Genomic DNA, 19,471 nt, shown 5'->3' on the forward strand with positions numbered 1-19,471 from the left:
GAAGAAAAGAGTCAGTTAGACTGTGATAGTGACGGTATATTACTAATATCTACATAGAAACAACCTGAACTAGAGAGTAGGCCTGCCAGGATAATAAACGTACTGATACATGGACATGACCCAACGAAAAGAGGCAAAAACTGGACTGGCGGCACATTTTCTGTTCAGGAATGATTAATTACACCCCTGTGCCAAATGTTTAATATTTATTTAAGTGCAACTTCTGCAAAAAAAGAAGCTGGAGCCGTTTTATCTCTTCGTTTTTCCTAAAGGTCAAGCTTAGTGAACACTGTCCGGATAATTGTCTGATGTAAAACACTTCATCGAGTGAAGTATCATCATCAGTCATCCCTCTCCTTAAAATAAACTACAGAGGAACAGCAGCCTCACAAGATGTCTTCAAACTTAACACACAGGTTCTCTTATATATATATATATTTTTGGGTTTCTGGGGATGAGCCTTCAAGGAGGTGAATCCAGAACCAGAACAGCTGCGAATCGATTCTAGTTTGTCGGAACAGACGGTTGCACATTTCAAAACAATGTCCTAAAACTCCTGCGTCTCCTGCTGGAAACTTAAGAGGGAGTGAAGGCAGAGACGAGGACATGGCCCAGTTTTTGTTTCTCATCTATATTGTTTCAACTTCTTTTTTGATGCTCTCTATTTTTGCTATCCCTGTTGCAAATGTCCCTGGTGTGGGACTAATAAAGGATTATCTCATCTTAAATATCTGTAAAATGTGCGGCTGGAAACACCAGCGTCATACTGAAACACCAGCGTCATGCTGAAACACCAGCGTCATACTGAAACACCAGCGTCATGCTGAAACACCTTACATGCCATGTATCTGAAAGTGCCACCTCCTCCTAACTGTGTAGTTTCCATTACCGAGTGTAAATGTCTGCCGTTGTTTTTTATTCTCTTTGTGTTTTGCTGTTATCGCTCTCACTGGTGTGTATTCATGGCGAAGTTTGGTGTTTTGCCGTCTTGTTTTAACGTCTCCGCTCAGCGTTCACTCTGTTAAATTGTAAATTGTAAATTGAGTTTCCTGCTTTCTGTTTTCTCTGTCAGAGCACTTTGTAAATCTGCTTTTAAAGGTTTTGTTTTATTATAATAACATTAGAGCCACGCAGACACATATTCTCTCATTTCATCTGTTTTAGGTGATGACGGACCGGCTGGCGTTGCAGCTACGTCTCTGGATACAAACACTTCGACCATCAACATCTTAAACAAATGTTTTTTTGCGGTGTGTCATTAGAGAAAAGCAGATTGTCAAACTTTACACAAACCACTGCCCAATATCTGCTTTTATTCTGATGTGGAAGAAGGAAAACAGTTTCATCTGTGTGCTTCTGCAGCGTGACAGCCTCCACCGCAGTTTAAACTGTGAGTAATGTGACTGTGTGAGATCCTACATTCAATAAAATTCCAATATCAGCTCCATCTTAGAAGCGTGAATCCATTAGAAACCTCATTTCTGACACCTGGTGTGTGTTTACCTGCAGTATGTTCACGTGACAGGAAGCATCTCCGACGAACGCCTGAGCCTCTTTGGCCGTCATCGCCTTGGAGAAGCCTCGACCCTGATGACAGTAAAAGAACGAGAGTGAAGTCAACAGATGAAGAGATGGCGAGCGATAGAAGTGTAGATTTACTGTCTCGGTCCTCCTCACAGTCACGATGATGATGCTGGTCTCGGTGATGACGTTCTTGTTGAGCTCGTTGAAGGTGGGGTCGGGATGGTAGTCGAAGCTCTTCAGCTCCTCCATCACGTTGTCCAGCTGGAGAACCGTCCGGAGAGACTGGCTGTCGGAGCTGTTGGCCGGAGGGGAGTAAAACTGGAGGACGGTGTCGTTCTTACTCAGAGCCTCCTGGACAAACTGAGGGACGAGAAGAAGAAGAAGAAGAAGAAGAAGAAGAAGAAGAAGATGTCGTTACAGCTGCGTCACAATGCTTTCTGCCTTTACATTCAGTCAAGATAAGTTTATATTATTTAATTTCTTCAAATGCAGACAAAAGTAAAACAGTAGGAAAAAGTACGGAAGCCCTGAAGTCAAATAAGTCAAGTTACTTTATTCTATTTTTCATTTGTGAAACTGATGGAAAAAAAAGTTTTGCCTGATAAAATAAAAAAAGTAAAAGGGAAAAGTTTAATTTCCGTTTCATGCAGCTGTATACTTCTACTCTACTGCATCTCAGAAGCAAACATTGTACTTTTACTCCACTACACTTGTCTGATATTTTTAGTTACTCGTCACTTTTCCAGATTACAATTATAAAACTGTGTTATGTTTTGAGAAAATTCTTCATCTTCCGCTTAATAAACTCTTTTAAAAACCTCGTGATTAGCTGGAAAATGCATTGTCACACAAGAGGAAGAGCATAACGACCGGATTAAAGTGTGTGTTAGCTGCGTTTATTAGCATGTCCAGCTAACTACTTTCCTCCGTCTCCCACGCTCAAAGCAAATCACCTTACAATCACTCCTCACTCAGTTGATTACAGCAGCTGCGCCATCCGCTCCTTCTGGACAATGAGATCACGTGACCCAAACCGAGCTAGGAGGTCGGTTGTCCATAACAATTTAATTCAAGTCACCCTACAAGCTCTGCCACCTCCTGCCTCTAGCTGTAACCCCGCAAACTTTGGTCTTTTAAATGTCAGATCCCTCAACAACAAATCCTTTTTATGCCATGATTTTATAACTTCTAATAATCTAGACTTTTTTATCCTCACAGAAACGTGGCTATCTCAGGGAGATTTTAGTCCTCTTATCGAAGCAACCCCCCCTGATTTTACTCACCACCACCAACCTCGGCTGTCTGGCAGAGGAGGGGGGGTTGCTGTAATTTACAGAAAAGATTTTAAATGCACGCCCATTTTAGAAATTAGTTTTACTTCTTTTGAACACCTTGGTTTTATGGTTCACGGCAAAGTTCCAGTTATTATTTTAATTATCTACAGACCGCCCAAACCAAACTCAGCTTTTATTCAGGAGTTTGCAGAGCTTTTATCTCATTTTATGTCAAAATATGACAAAATTCTCATTCTAGGTGATTTTAACATAAATGTCTGTTGCCCTACTCAATCTTTTACCACAGATTTTATGGACATTTTGGATTCTTTTAACCTCACTCAGGCGGTACAAGAGCCCACACACTCTAAGGGTCACACTCTTGACCTGGTTCTGTTCAGTGGCCTCAGCCCAGATAACTTCTCCACCAAGCATATTTGTGTGTCAGACCATAAAGCTGTTTTATTTAACATGATTTTATCCCAAACACCTTTTAATCACAGCACACCAGCTCGCAGCCGAGTTTTTAATCCTAATTCTGTCAACAAGTTTTCTGAGCTTTTTACTGCCTCTTTAACTGCTTTTAATTCCAATTCTAACACAGAGGAGCTGGTCTCCCTTTTTAACCAAACCTGTCAGTCTGTCCTGGACTCCATCGCCCCTTACAAAATCAAAAAACAAACAAATAGAGCACTGCAGCCCTGGCTAAACAACTCCACTCAATCACTAAAAAGAGACTGCAGGAGAAACGAAAGGAGATGGAAAAAGACAGGCTTACACGTGTTTTATCAGACTTGGAAAGATGCCATGGTAAACTATCAAAACGCAGTCAAGGAAGCAAGAAAAACCTTCTTTTCCAACTTAATTTTAGCAAATCACTCCAACCCCAGGATTTTATTTAAAGTCATAGAGTCAGTATCCACCACCTCCCCGCCTCCTTTTATTGATGACTCTCAAGAAAGATGTGAGGACTTTTTAAACTATTTTAAAAACAGAGTCACCAATATAAGGCAAAACATTACCCCCCCGGACAAAATTTTACAAACCAGCAGGAATATCCATAGTCATTTTAGCTGTTTTGAACCAGTTTTATTCCCCGCTTTAACTAAAGTCATATCAGACATGAAACCAACTACTTGCAGCCTTGATTTTATCCCCACCAAGTTTCTTAAAGAGGTTATTGACACTGTTGGACCCAGTATTTTATTCATTATTAACAGCTCCCTAATTAGTGGCATTTTCCCACACTCTTTTAAACATGCTGTGGTCCAACCTCTTTTAAAGAAACCAAACCTCGACCCCTCTGTTCTTAACAATTTTAGGCCAATCTCTAAGCTGCCATTTTTATCAAAGGTTTTAGAGAAAGTGGTTTCCACTCAACTTTTATCTTTTATGTCATATAATAACATCTTCGAGAAGTTCCAGTCAGGTTTTAGATCTCTACACAGCACAGAAACTGCCCTCCTCAAAGTCACAAATGACCTTCTTTTAGCAGCCGACAGGGGAGAGAGCGCTATTTTAATCCTTTTAGATTTAAGTGCAGCCTTTGACACAGTCGATCATGCCATTTTACTAGACCGCCTGAAAACCTGGGTCGGCATTAAGGGTACTGCTTTTAGTTGGTTTTATTCTTACCTTTTAGATAGATCCTTCTCGGTCACCACAGGTAATTATTCTTCAACTACAACACCCATTACCTGTGGTGTACCGCAAGGTTCTATCTTAGGTCCGATTTTATTTTCTATTTATATGCTCCCACTCGGCCAGATCATTGAAAACCATAATGTTTCATTCCACTGCTATGCTGATGACACACAAATATACTTCCCGCTGAGGCCCAGTGACCCTGGAAGCCTAGCTGCTGTCTTAGACTGTCTTACAGATATCAAACATTGGATGGCTCTAAATTTCTTACAACTAAATAGCTCAAAAACTGAAATCATACTGTTCGGCCCCCCAAACCATACCAGCCCTCTTCAGCAAGCCCTTGGTCCACTGTCCGCCAACATAAAACCCACTGCACGAAATCTTGGTGTCCAATTTGATTCAGAGCTCACTTTCATCCCGCATGTACGCAAACTGGTCCAGTCTTGTTTTCACCAATTAAGATCAATTTCCAAAATCAAACATATGCTCTCACGCCCGGATCTGGAAAAAATCATTCATGCCTTCATCTTTTCCAGATTAGATTACTGTAATTCCCTTCTCTCCGGTATCAACCATAAATCACTCTCTCGCCTCCAATTAGTACAAAACTCAGCAGCTAGGCTTCTAACCGGTTTTAACAGACGACACCACATTACCCCAGTCCTAGCTTCCCTTCATTGGCTCCCTGTCCGTTTTAGAATTGATTTTAAGATTTTACTGATCACTTTTAAAGCACTTGTGGGGCTGGCCCCGAGTTACATAACAGACATTTTAACTCCTTATGAGCCAGCACGCAGCCTTAGATCCTCAGGCGGGGCCCTTCTAACCATCCCAAAGTCGAGGTTAAAAACCAAAGGTGATCGTGCCTTCGCCATCAGGGCCCCTCGGCTTTGGAACGCCCTTCCTGAGGAGATAAGGCTTGCAGGATCAGTAACCTCTTTTAAATCTCTTCTTAAAACCCATTTTTATAGACTTGCTTTTATGTGATGTCTTCCTTTTACTTTGCTCCTACTGTCTGAGTTGACCATATTGTTGTTCTTGTTTTACTGATTTAACCCATTTCTTTTATTCTTTTTCTTATTCTTACTTATGTTCTTCTACTACTACTCTCAAATCTGTTCTGTTGTCCTCTACAATTTTGCATTGTCTTTGTCAAAGCACTTTGTAAAACTCTGTTTTTAAAAAGCGCTATATAAATAAAGTTTATTATTATTATTATTAACTACCTACACACTGAGGATCACTTCAAACCAAACGTCTCCCTCCTCCTGACCGTTGAAGGAAAAGCGTCTCCAGAGAGTTCAGTTTGTATTTATTCACTGCAGCTGGTTTCCAGTTTTTCAGAGCAGGTGTAACTTTAACTTCAGACTTCCTCCTCCCTCGGCCTCCCCACTGTGCCTCCCCCCCCCCCCCTGTCTTCCTCCAGGTTCAGACGGCAGCGTTTGATGAGGCGACGATAAAACGACTTCCCCTCCTCTCTCCCCCTGCGGTGAATGGTTCCTCAGAGACTCTGTCACTCAAAGCTATTCAGCGGTGAAATAGAAGCGTCGTCCCTTTTCTCCTCCTTTCAGGCTTTTCACTGTCAGCCGAAGCCGCGGACCGATTTAAAGTACATCCAGCCGGCATTGTGCTTTTTATTAAAAACCCTGTCACTGTCAAACACCTCTGATAACATGTAGATTGATAAGTGTAGAGAGAAAAAAACTGAATGTGAGCTGTTTTTAGACCCCAAACAACAAAGATTTACTGTCTTTTCTGTTCTAAAATGTAAATAAAGAAGAAAAACAGGTAAAATGCATGTAAAAAAAAGGGTTTGTTCACTTTAGATCACAGTAATGTACATTTTTTAAATGAACTTTAAATGTTTTACACTGAGAAACATGTAATGTAACAACATAATCAGATTATTTAGATCTTATTTTTTATAATTAAGACGCTGTGATAACGTTTAAGTAAAAACTCAACATCTAATTTACATTAAAATGAGTAAATTTCATGATTTTACACATTTTTAATGACAGATATGTTTGATTTTTCTTCACGATGATTATTGAGTGAAGTGTGCAGTTTACCATTGTCTTTAACTGCCATTATAAAGCTTAATATTAGATATTTTTACTACATTTATCTTAATTTAATCATTTTATTTGCTGTGTTTCGTACAAAACTCAACCAGAAGAGCATTCACTCATTCTGCAGTCTCGATGTTTTCTAACATCCCACAAACACAACTTGTGTTTACGACAAACAAGCTGCTATCATCTTCAATAAAACGTTTTTCTTTTCTCATTTTTAAAAATATGAACACAAACATGATGCAGGGAGAAGAAACTCAACCAAGAAATGAGAAAGAAAAACAGATGTGCAGGAGCGATAAAACAAACGTGAAGTCATCTACCTCTGTTGTGGAGGTCTTATAATCTTAAAAGGAGTGAATACTGGACTCACATTCACCAGGTGAGGACACACACACACACACACACACACACACACACACACACAAACACACACACTTACCTCTACAGGTGTGGTGTTCTGTGTGAACTCGTCGGTGGAGGGCAGGACTTTCATCGTGGCCTTCTGGATCAGGTCGAAACCGTTTCCCATCACCACGATCCTCCGACCACCACTGCACACACACACACACACACACACACACACACACACGAACACAGAAAAGTGGACTACATTAAAGGCCGGACACTCGAGGTAAATAATATAACAATAATAATAAAAAACAACTTTAATTATTATTATTATTAATAGATATCACCGTGAAACTTCCCCACTTGATTACTCATGTTAAGACAATTATTTATGTTATTTATTATTTATGTGCAATTATGCAAATGAGGTATGACCTAATTAAATACACACTAACTTGCACACATTTCTACAACAGAAACCTTTAATTAAACACCTCCAGACCAACAGAAACATGCCGTGTCTGAACTGTCCGTCCGCTGCTACGTACTCACCACAAGAAGCTGGCCTTGGGGTAATAATCTGTGATCTTGGGGTTTTCAGAGTACTGGTACGCAGCCGTGACGTCTTTGGTGGTGTTTTTACCGTATCTCACCGTCACCGTGAGCGGGTCAGACGGCACCTTCTGCCCACGATACCTCCCGGTCTTACAGGTGATCTGTTTGCCAAACGACAGGCTGAGGAAAGAGAGCGAACAGAGGCCTTTAATGTCTCACTGTGTCACAGGAAGACATGAGTACATACTTGACGCTGTGGAGAGGCTTACACTTCGCAGGGAACCGTCCCCACAGTGACGGCGATGTCGTCTTTCGTCGCAGTGTCCAGGTCGTCTCCTTTGATGGTGATCACGGTTCCTCCGGCTGCCGGACCCTTCGCTGGGTCGACGGCGACTGGTTTGGGGTCCTGGGCAGAGAAGATGATCACATCTTTTACTTTAACTTCTCATTCTGAAGTAAAAACTGATGTCATAGTGCAACAGCTGTGGAGCAATGACACCATCCAAATATTGATTAGCGCCCCATAAACCTTGCTTTCATTACGATGTTCGATCTCGTCAGACTTGACTTTTCCTGGAAGATTGAAGGTTGAATTACGGCACAGATCATCATTCAAGGTGGAAGGATTCCTACAGAGATGGTCGTCCTTTTAGTTTGACCAGAAACAGCCGCTTTATTTCTCTCTTCAAAACCACCAGACTCCATTCAGAAAAACACTAATTTTACCTCACAGAACACAGGAGTGGACTTTGGTGTTTTAACATTTTTATTCAAAATTGACTTTTTACTTTTTGTACCTACGACTCATTTAGAGACGTCTTGCAGATCACCTCAGCTGGCAGCTGCGTCAGGGGCTGAAAAGGCTGCAATTTAATCCTTTGGAGCAACTTCAACCGTCAAAGTTACGTCTAATTAAAGTGCTTGTTTTGCCACTGACAGGCTCAAATTATTATTTTAGTGTCTGACAACATTATGGAAAGGATCCAAACAGAGACAAACTGTTGTCAAACTGTAAAATCCTTTTTGTTTAGCTGTATCGCTCTCTTCACAGCCACCAGACTCCATTTAAAAAAACAGCAATTTAACCTTGCAGAAAACAGAAGTATCCAGTCTGCCTCTGCCTCGATCAGTTAGTGTGATTGTGTTATTGTGTGACTTGATTGCTTGCTTTGATTACTTTCTCTACTGTTATTACTTAATTAAGACTTCTGATTAGTTCGTATACCATCCTACAGTCTGTGATGCTGCTCTGGAGACGTATTTTCAGACGGCGCTGGCATTTAAATATTCACTTTTCAAGAATGAAATAAAAAAAGCTCAGATCTGTCAAACCAACAGGCAGAAAACAAAACAAAGAGAAAAATTAAATGAGAAACATTAAACTTTAACCAGGCAGAGTTCATGTTTCATGTTCCCGCTGCCGTCCTGCAGGTACGAACACTTTGATCACAACCAAAGCACATTTTAAAGCTGAATAACTCCCGTGGTATTCAGACAGCGAGCTATGACTAAAAAAACAAAATAAAAAAAAGTTTTATCAGCTTGGGTTCTTGAGGAATATTGATAAAGGCTGAAGCACACCAGCCGGTTGGTTTCCTGTTTGTACTGGAAGGTTTTGTTCGCCGCTGACAGCACGACAAACAAAACAAGAGGGGATATTAATTCTCAGCTACACTGGAGGATAAAGCGGCTTCGAAATTTAAGAAGTCAATCTGTCTGGAGAATTAAGACACAGCAGTCGAGCTCAGCATGTGAAAGAAGTTGTTTGTGGCTGTTTTGGAAGCGAGCGAGAGGGAGAGAAAAAGAAATAAATAAAAAGGTGTAAATACGAATCCAGAGTGAAGGAGTAAGACAATGTTTTCTAAATCAGCGTAGCACGAGTGTGTGGTGTGCAGCTGCTGAGATATACTCGAGCGTTTGGTTTGTTGGCGTTTCAGATTTGTTTCTTGCTGTTCTGGCTGAGAGAACCGCAAACACGAGAGCGAAAATACCCCCCAAAGACACACAAACTCAGAACGACTCGGGCCCGGTTGGAAGTTATACACAAACAAAAACCGCAGCACAGGAGGCAGCACAAACTGAAATGTGTCTGAGGCAGAAACAAACACACACAGCTCCAGATTTGGGCTCTGGCAAAAACACGACAGAGACTCAAACCCCAGAGATCCACCAGCAGAGCCACGGCGGATGGAAAAATTGTGAAAATCAGTCTGTTGCTCGTTTCACAACAGAGTTTCATCAGCTGCACTCATCAAGTTTTGTATAAACAATGGAGCTTATCATCTGATGAGGATGATTTAGCCTCTGGAGGCAACGACTAATACTTCAGGCCTGCAGAAATCCTGATAACAGACGTCCAAGTCCAAGGCTTCCTCCTCCGTTTGCGGAGTTAAAATTAAGAGACGACTAAAAATGTCCTAAAAAAGCTCATAAAAGTGAAATTATTGTCAGATATCGAAGTCTTGTCCCTTCGCTTCAGATATCTGCTTGTAGGGACTAGCCTCAGCGCTGTGAAGCATTTTAGCTTCTTTCAGCTCATTGTTTTGCTTCTACAGCCCAGAGCTTCACAGCTGTTTTTGCAATGTGTTGAATATAAAATGAAATATCCATAAAACACGTCTCTTACTCACGTGTCACGGGTTTACTCAGCGATAGAAACAGGGTCCATCAGGGAAAAAGGTTGGAAACTTTAAAAAATGAATAACTTTGGATGTTTCTTTTTTACTTTTTTCTCTGATTGTTGCTTATTTAGCCACAAATATCGTAATTATAGAGAAATACTTCAGATTTAAAGGGGTTTCAACACAAAACGTAATGTTTTGTGACGGTCCTGTAGTCTCCTGCACATGAGACAGGAAATCGATCAGGATTACAGTTGTCACCTTGATATTCAGGGTTTAATCTGATCTTTATTCAAAAACCCCAAAGCGTTCAGTTTATAATCATATATGACAGATAAGCAACAAATCCTCATGACTGTTGTTGCATTTTTGCTTCATTATATCTCTTAAAATAATTATCTATCGATCAACTAATGGACTGATTGAGTGTCTATCCTCTTTATCTGTAACGTTAGTGTTTCTGCAGTACTGGTTATAATGTTTCTGTTCTCACAGTCGCAGATTCTCCGAGGGAAGTTTTAAAGTCGGAGAGTTTGCAGGCGGAGACGCACCGCTGCTGAAGAAAATTACTCATTCTGTTCTCAGCAGTTTGCTTTAATTAGCTTTTCATCAGCTCCAGAAATATGAAAGTGAGCAGCAACATTTAAAATTAAACAACTGAGCCTCGTTGGAGAAACAAAACAGAGCAGCAGGTGAGACGTATTTGATCAGATTCGTTTCTCTGCCTCGGCGCTGAGCAGCTTTTTTTGTTGCAGCGGTGAATTTGTATGCGAGGGACATTTTTTTCACGCTGCTGCTGCTTCGGGGAGCAGATCTCTCTGCGCCGCGCTGGAGGAAGACTGTGAGCTTTTTTACTTTGTTATAAAGCTTTGACTGTTTCTGGGACTTGATCTCGGGGGTTTGAAGTAGTCGTGTCACACGGTGTTCTGTGTTGCCTCAGAGACTCTGATGAGGTGTGTACACAGAGTCGGCAGGAAGTTTCCTGCGGTTGAACCGAGATGCTTTAAGTCACAAAAAACAAGAAACAAACGTAAGAGAGGTCGAGTAATGCTATCAAACTACTGAATAAATGACATGTTAAGAGATGTGGATCTTGTGGTAAGTAAAGCAGACAGGATGCACACTGAGCCGTGTTGAAGGCGTCCTGTGAAGTTTACTCTTTCTTTGTCGGCGCTTCTTTACACATTAGTGTTGCATGAGAGGAACGAGAGGCAGCAGGAACATCAGTGTTGCATCATTCCTGTTCATGATGCAATTAAAATAATAATAATAGCTTGGATTTATAAAGCGCCTTTCACGAGACCCAAGGACGCTTCACACAGCGGGATAACAACAGACAAACAAACAAACAAGAAACACGGTGAGCGTCTGCCGGGGAAGCAGAGCTAATAGAGGTTATAATAAAACTCCTGACACAAATCACTGATTGGAGATTTGCAGGTAAACACATTTTTAAAATTTGGTTCGAGAGGTTTTTCTTTTCAGTGCTCAGATAATCTTTGCAGTTAAAGAGCTGAGATATGGTCGTGGAAATCTTTATCTGATGAAAGTGACCGATATGATATAGATAAAAGTGAGAGAGGACGTCTGTTGGAACTACAGAAGCGCTCTGATTGTACGGGGATGATACAGAGTGGAGCGTCCTCCCTCACAAATGATCTGTGAGTGAGAACAAACTACCTGAATGTTTTGAACTTTGTTGCTCTTTGTTCATGAGAAAGAGAGACGACAGATAATATTTCATAATAAATGCGGCACGTAGAGCGGCACTGTGTAGTTTTGGAGATGAAACTCAAACTCAGAATTTTAATATTTACAATATTAACGAGGTAATTATATAAACTCTTGTATAAACTCTCCAAATATGAATAAACAAACTGCTCCCAGAGGAAAATAAGGTCCCAGAACTCTGTTTGAAGCTAGAAAGGCGGCAGGGTCCGCCACATGTAAACAAAGGAAAGCAGTTATTCAGTTTATTCAGTAATGAAAACAAAGAGTTTGTTATTTAGTTTGTTTAAATCAGTCAGTGAATGTTTTCCAGCACGACTTAATATAAAGATAATTACATCATGTCTGATTGTTGTTACATGTTATAGACATACACACATTCAGTGGTCGACTTCAAGCAGATGTGTTACCGTCCAGTCGGCTACAACCAAAATAATCCTTGTTGGCAAAGAGAAAACAAACCACCCACACTGGTGGGTGTTTGTACGTTATGATAATACTGTGTATAAATAAGTGAGGCTGTGGTGCAGTCTGATGTGTTGATTATGAATGGATTCTCCTTAATCTGACATGTTCGTCTTAAATCAGCTGCTGCAGTTGTCAAGACGCCATCTATGCACGCTGGCACGGCGCTGCTGATGAACTGAGTGAGTCAGAAGAGCGAACAACCTTTTGTTTTCCTCTGACGACTGATCGATTATCTTGTTTTCTCGAGAAAACAATTAACAGAAATTTAAAAAAATGGTTGAATGCACGCCAATCTCTGTCTTCAGTCTGCTTATTTGTGATCCATTAAAATATGCCGGATCATCTGAACCTCTCTCGTCCTGCACATCACCAAATTAATGCTTCTTTCTGTCTGAATCTTTTCCTCTCAAGACCAACATTTCATGTGAACCATCCGCCCAGACTGACTCAGATGTGCAAACCTCTTTTCTGTCTGAAAATAGACTTCAGAGACCTTTCAGTGAAGGAGACTCCTTGTGCTGACAACACATTGTGGAGTCAGTTATGTAACAGCCTGTAAGAGTATCTAAATTTGGGCTCAGACCTACCCGGTAGGTGAAAAAGACCTGCGATGTCCCTCTTCTCCCTCCCTCCACTTCTATCTCCACGGCTCCGCTGTGGGTCGGCTCGAACGGGAGGTCCGACGGGGGAACTCGCTTCGCCGGGCCGATCTCACACACAACACTGAGGATGGAGAGAGAGAGAGGAGGAGATTAAAATACCAAGAACAGACAAAACAAGCAGCGCTGCACATGGAGGCTGTCAGGTCACCTGGTGGAGACGGAGTATCTGTCCTCCTGGTGAACACAGTCCACTCCGGCCACTGTGATCTTCTTGATGTCTTCCTTCTTTATTCCCATGTTGGAGCCTTTGATGGTCACCGTGATCCGACCGTTCAGAGGCCCGAAGCGAGGGACGATCTGCAGGAGGAGAAGAGAAACAGTGAAGCATGAAGCTTGTTTGACAAAGTAGATAAAGGTGAAGGTTTCTAAAAGCGAGCTGCAACTCCAAAACGAGTTGCGACTGGTTTACGAACGCAACCGGTCCTTTACTCCCCTGACCTGAATAAAAGTCAGATGCCGACTGGTTTAAACTATCCAGAAGCTGTTATGTCTCAAAAATGCTGCACACATCTGCCACAGTTTGGGTTTGTAAAAAGTAATTTCAGCTGTATTTAATGCTTCTCGTCTTCCCGCCCGTTAACAGCTCTCCACACAAAAACAAAGCTCGAATGTGGATTGCCAAAATAACGAACGGCTCTTGACCTAATCAGCTGCTGCCCAGAGGAAACGGAGACGGCGGCCTGAAACAAATGACTGATGTGCCAGAGGAAATAGGAAACAAATTGAGGTTGTGCGGCAAAAAGGAGACAAACAGTGACGATCGGTGAATACAGCATGAGGGAGAAAAATGAGCTCTGTCACACCGAAGAGAAGACGTGATGGATCGGGTCTGTTTGTGAAAAAGCTGTATGGATTTTAAATTTGATCTAAAGACGATGATGAATCGTTTAAATGAACGTGGAAAGTTAGAAGTGACCCGATTCTGTTCACCTTCTTCACACACAAGTCAAACATGGAAGTTGTTTTCATGAAGCAGCTGTTTTAGGACTCACGTCGGTGATTTCCGGGTCGGGACACTGAGCCGGCTGAGGCGACCGGCAGAGCTCCCGGTAAACACAAGTACGTGAGGCCGAGCACCAAACACACTGATAGGTGGAGTCAGCGTGTTTACACAGGCTGCAGTCTTCTCTGCCCACCGAGCAGTTGTACAGCACCACTGATGGAGAGGAGGAGGAGGAGGAGGAGGAGGAGGAGGAGGAGGAGGAGGAGAAGAAGAAGAAGAGGAGGAGAAGAAGAAGAAAAAGAAGAAGAAAAGGAAGAAGACAGACATCAAGATGGAGAAAGAGAAGAAGTAGAGGAAGCAGCAGCAGAAGAAGACGAACAAGAGAAGTAAAAGAAGAAGAAGAAGATGAAGGAGGAGGAGGAGGAGGAGGAGGAGGAAAAAGCAGAAGGAGGAAGAGAAGAAGAAGAAGAAGAAGAAGAGGTGCGAGTTAATTAACATAATTTGTCTGGAACTGGAAATGACAGAGAACTCAAACAGCGTATTAACTGCACTTTCACACCTTCTTCATTTGAGTGTGTGTAGGTATGTGTGTATGTGTGTGTTTGTGTGTGTGTGTGTGTGTGTGTGTGAGTGTGTGTATGTGTGTGTTTCTGTGTGTGTGTGTGTGTGTGTGTGTGTGAGTGTGTGTCTGTGTGTGTTTGTACAGGTGACACACCAACCTGTCAGGGTGCTGTCAATCTTCCTCTCCGTGTCTTTTTCCTTGATATGGAAGGATACGTTCACCTCCTGCTGCTTGTCGTAGGCAAACTGCACACACACACACACACACACACACACACACACACACACACACACACACACACAGAAACAAACACATTTCCCATCAGGTTTGCATTAACACACAGTAACAAAACATTTCCACCTTATTTGCAGTCGAACACTTAATAACTTTGCATCTATCCAACTGTGAAGGTCAGCACACACACACACACACCCACACACACACACACACAAGGACAAACACACAAACACACACTGCTGTAGCCATAAATCAAGGGAGGCTTTACTCCAGGGTGTGTGTGTGTGTGTGTGTGTGTGTGTGTGAAAGAGAAAAACAAAAACAAAAGGATCAGGGAGGAAGAAGAAAATCATGTAGAAATGAATACAAGATAATCAACACACACAGAGGAACACACACACACACACGTGCACACACACACACACACACGCGTGCACACACACACACTTTAAATGCATATTGGCAGTCTTAAGACTCAGCATGAGGTGAAGATCAATGGACGCAGAAAAGTGGAAAAGCTGAGGGGTGTGTAAGAAGACGAGAGCTAGATATCACACACACACACACACACACACACACACACACACACACACACACACACACACACACACACACACACACACACACACACACACACTACCTGCAGCTCAGTGACTCAGTTAAAAATAATCAGGTGGCCCAGTAGGGGGCGCTGTTAGCCACGTGGACGTCAGCGTGCGCTCGACAGTGAATGAAACTGAGAAAACTAATAAATTATAAACATCATTAAAATACAAACACAACTCGTCACAATCAAACAAACAGAACTGAGCTAAAACCTCCTCCGACTCACAATTCACTCAACAAATTAACCGCTAATGACTCACTAATTGTCTAATTATAATTGATGATACACTCCCTGGGTTTGTCACAGTGGAGCCTCAGAACGTAAACAGAGAGCCTGAAGGAAGCGAGAGGCAGTTTGTGGAGCTGTTAACGGACACAACGAAACAATCAGAGTTTGTCTTTAAGTGGACTTAATGGGTTTTATTCTGGTGCAAACACACAATCCGGTGATTGCTTTCCATTTTTATTTATTTTCCTGTTCAGCACTTTGTTTGTTCTGATGTTAGATTACAGTTATTTATATCTCGCTCGATAACGTCTGCGTGCTCTGAGATGACGCCGGTGTTGTTGAGCTTTTTATCAGTTACATCACCGCTTCTTATTTCTGCTTCCCGTCCTCGGACTCGTCTCAATGCTCACATGTTGCTTTTGAGTCTCATTCTGTTATAAAAAAGTTTAATTATTGAAGTTAACGGGAGGATTTTGTTACAGAAGACTCTCCAAATGTTTCACTGTGGACAGTTTTAGATAAATAATCTGACCGAGGACTAAAGATGAAAATGTTCCCTCCTGGTTCTGACCCGACATTTAAACAGTGTTGTATAAAGTAAACAAAAGTCATACTAACACACAAGATATCGTGTTAAACTATTACTTTGGTAAAAGTGTGAATGGCACCCGAGTAAAAGTCTTTAAGTATCTGGTAATAATTGTACATAAGTGTCATTTTCTGGCAGTAAAATGTACTCAAGTATCAAAAGTACAAGTGAAAGTAAATTATACATATAAAGTTACATTTGTATATATTGACTCTGTTGCAGCATGTAACCTGCAAAGTAACTAGTATCTAAAGTAATCAAATAAATGTAGTGTAAGTATCACAAAATGGAGATACTTCAAAGTAAGTACCTCTAATTGTGCTTGAGTACAGTACTTGAATAAATGTACTTAGTTACTTTCCATCACTGCGTATGAATATGTTTGTTAATGTCTCCTGGATAAGTAGGTAAATAAATTAAGAACATAACTAAAACGGCTTCAAGCTAATTGCTAACATGCTGATGTTTACCACACAAACCATCTTAGCTTAACATCGGCTAGTTAGCACCGAGCACATGTGCAGCTGAGGCTGATGGGAAGTTTTTTGGGCATAAACAAAAGGATCATCCAAGTCAGTGGTTCCCAAACGGGCACTGGTGTGCTGTGAGGCAGGTCCAGCTGTGCCTCACCGCACATTATCATTGCATTTTTTAATTTACAGTATCCTTTGTTGTACACATCGACTTCCTAATAGAGAGGCAAAATCTATACCGTAAGAAAAATCCTTTAAAAACCCTCCAGGGAGCTGAAAGTAAATGTCCACAGTGATCCGATAACATGTGTCATAGAGGATATTTTGCACGGACAGCTGAGCCTTGAGATTCTGGCGTTTGAAAACCACTGATCTAAGTTATGTCACAGCGACCCATCCAGCAGTTGTCAACGATATGGAGTAAATAAGATATGAATAGATATCTCATGGCAAACTCAGTAGATCAACACAGTCAGCAGGATTCGTTCAGTCCGGACCACAGGAGTGGATCAACCAGCTGACTAACCAAAGCTGAAACCTGGACATCATGTTTACATCTCACTCTACATGTTAAAGTGCTCCTGATTAACTCCTGTGTGTGTTCATCGTCCTCCACACTGACCTCATAACCTGTGAACTTGAACTTTGACCCCTGCTCCTGAAGGACCTCCCTCTCCGTGTGCTTCATCAACTCCGTCCCCATGGCAAACCTCCGGCCCTGGAGACACAGAGGGGGACATCACTCACGACAATAAACTACAGCCCGACACAGCAGATGATAATATCGATCGGTGACTGTGTGCAGGTCCGACCGGCCTCACCATGTAGATCTCCAGGTTTCTGCCCTGGAAGCCGATGGGGATTTGAAATCCAACGGGGATCAACAGCGGCTCGGGAGACTCAAACTGAGGACAACTGTCCGGCTGCGTCACAGGAAGAAACATAAATACAGAGTTCAACAATCACATCAACACAAAATCGGACAGTTCAACAATCACATCAACACATCATCGGACAGTTCAACAATCACATCAACACATCATCGGACAGTTCAACAATCACATCAACACATCATCGGACAGTTCAGCTCTTCAAACCATCATTTAATGATCGTTTTAGTCCCACTGAAGTATTTAAAACAAAACATTTATTGAAAGAACTGCAGTTTTTCAGCAACTTTGCATTCGAGCTGCAGCGTACTATTATTTCATTATTATAGCCATCTAGACAACACACACACACACACACACACACACACACACACACACACACACACGAACACACACACTCACCTTCTGTGGTTTAACGATGTGATCTCCATCTACGTCGTCGTTTCGGTCGCTGCAGCTGTGATCCCGAGCGTTCCACTGACAGCCCCACTCACTGGTCACACACGCGATGCACCTGAAAACATACAAAACAACAGCATTAATCTCTTATGATGTGTGTATTCAAAGCGTGTCGTACGTGTGAGAGTGTGTGAGTGTGTGAGCGTGTGTGTCATGTATCTCACGGTGTGTTTCTGTTCTTCCTGACTGTAGCGGCGCAGTTGTAGAAGTGATACTCTCCAGACGTCACCTTGATTTTCTCGTTCACCATGACTTTGACTGGGACAGACACGAAGTCTGAAAACACGAGCACACACACACACACACACACACACACACACACACAAAGAAGGGATAAAGAAAATACAATAAAACTGAATCTGTAACATTCAGATATAAAAAAGTTAATGGATGAAAAAAAGACTTTTGTTCCCCGAGTTTAGTCTCACAGGCAACACTTCGTCCCACGTTGCTCCCAAAAAGCTCGAGCAATCTAATGCTTTACTTTAGTGATATTGAAAAGGAATTGTTCCACAAGTTTTCTGGGAGTTTGTTCCAGATACGAGGTTCATAAAAACCCCAGATGATCTAAAAGCAGAGGCACATCAGCCCTAAAGCGTTCTGTCTTTATAAACGAACAGCAAGTAATTTTAAAATCCTTTGTGACACAGAATAGCCAAAGAAGACGGTGCAAATGCAAAAGAAACACTTTTGTGCATGCGTGTGTGGACCTACCCTGCTGGTCGGGAGTGGGTGGGATCTCCAAGGGGTCAGGCAAAGAACAGGCGACCAGCCCCTGACTGCCGATGATCATCACGGCGTTGCTGGTGAAATTGCCGAAAACGCACATCAGCTTATCGGACGGCCTCAGTCTGGGGTGAGTGGGGATGTTGATCTCAATCTGGAGAAGGAGAGTAGAAAAGAGAAGGATTAATGGAGACTCAGCGGCGAACAGAAGGGAGGAGGAATCAGGAGAGAAGAGAGGAGCTGAGTGAAAGATGAATTATTCTTCATCTCACAGCTCCACCGGCTGCAGTGACATAAAGAAACGTGTGTGTGTGTGTGTGTTTTCTGTGTTTGGGTATGAGTGACAGAATAAGACTGGGTGTGACAAAGTAATTAAGATAATTATGCATGTATACGGCTAACATGAGTTGTTTGTGTAGGCAACATCTGGTTTATCTTCCACATACAAAGCAGGAGTTAGAGCCGCAACTAACCATTATTTTCATTGTCACTCAATCTCACTACAGGTGACTTTATAGTTTAGCACCAGTATCTAACTATAAAGCAAGGATGTTATTTGCATATCTCGAGAACCATTCATCCGATCTACTTGTTGCTGCGGACTCGAGGAAGTGCAGTACTATACTAATACATGTTGAACAAACAGTGATTGAAGCTGTGCTCACACTTGATCCCTCTCATGTGATCTCATGGGGAAGTAGACATAAACAAAATGGAAATTAGCGTGATGCAACAACTTGCAGTAACGTGTTGCCGTGAGAGAAAAACGAAAACAACCGTTAGACGAGTCTGGATGAGCGGGGAGATGTGGTCAACATATGGTCATTACGGTTGTTTACTATTGTTTGGCAG

The 19,471-nt window shown here is 42.0% G+C and overlaps 1 protein-coding gene across 1 annotated transcript in view; it reads right to left on the bottom strand.

Annotated features, from left to right (window-relative positions):
* The window catches only part of LOC311252453 (plexin-B2-like), a 175,379-nt gene that overhangs the window by 14,524 nt on the left and 141,384 nt on the right, over nt 1–19,471 (bottom strand). The window contains exons 13-26 of the mRNA XM_084345606.1: nt 18,608–18,773; nt 18,058–18,169; nt 17,837–17,948; nt 17,366–17,467; nt 17,167–17,262; nt 14,568–14,655; nt 13,898–14,061; nt 13,054–13,202; nt 12,831–12,966; nt 7,696–7,832; nt 7,424–7,606; nt 6,963–7,074; nt 1,678–1,884; nt 1,504–1,587 (exon numbers count right to left, since the gene is read on the bottom strand). Coding sequence (XP_084201732.1) covers nt 1,504–1,587; nt 1,678–1,884; nt 6,963–7,074; nt 7,424–7,606; nt 7,696–7,832; nt 12,831–12,966; nt 13,054–13,202; nt 13,898–14,061; nt 14,568–14,655; nt 17,167–17,262; nt 17,366–17,467; nt 17,837–17,948; nt 18,058–18,169; nt 18,608–18,773 — 1,848 coding nt within the window. The remainder of the gene's footprint in view (nt 1–1,503; nt 1,588–1,677; nt 1,885–6,962; nt 7,075–7,423; nt 7,607–7,695; nt 7,833–12,830; nt 12,967–13,053; nt 13,203–13,897; nt 14,062–14,567; nt 14,656–17,166; nt 17,263–17,365; nt 17,468–17,836; nt 17,949–18,057; nt 18,170–18,607; nt 18,774–19,471) is intronic.

This window comes from Pagrus pagrus (genome assembly GCF_965226575.1).
Source record: "Pagrus pagrus genome assembly, chromosome: 23".
NCBI classification, from domain to species: Eukaryota; Metazoa; Chordata; class Actinopteri; order Spariformes; family Sparidae; genus Pagrus; species Pagrus pagrus.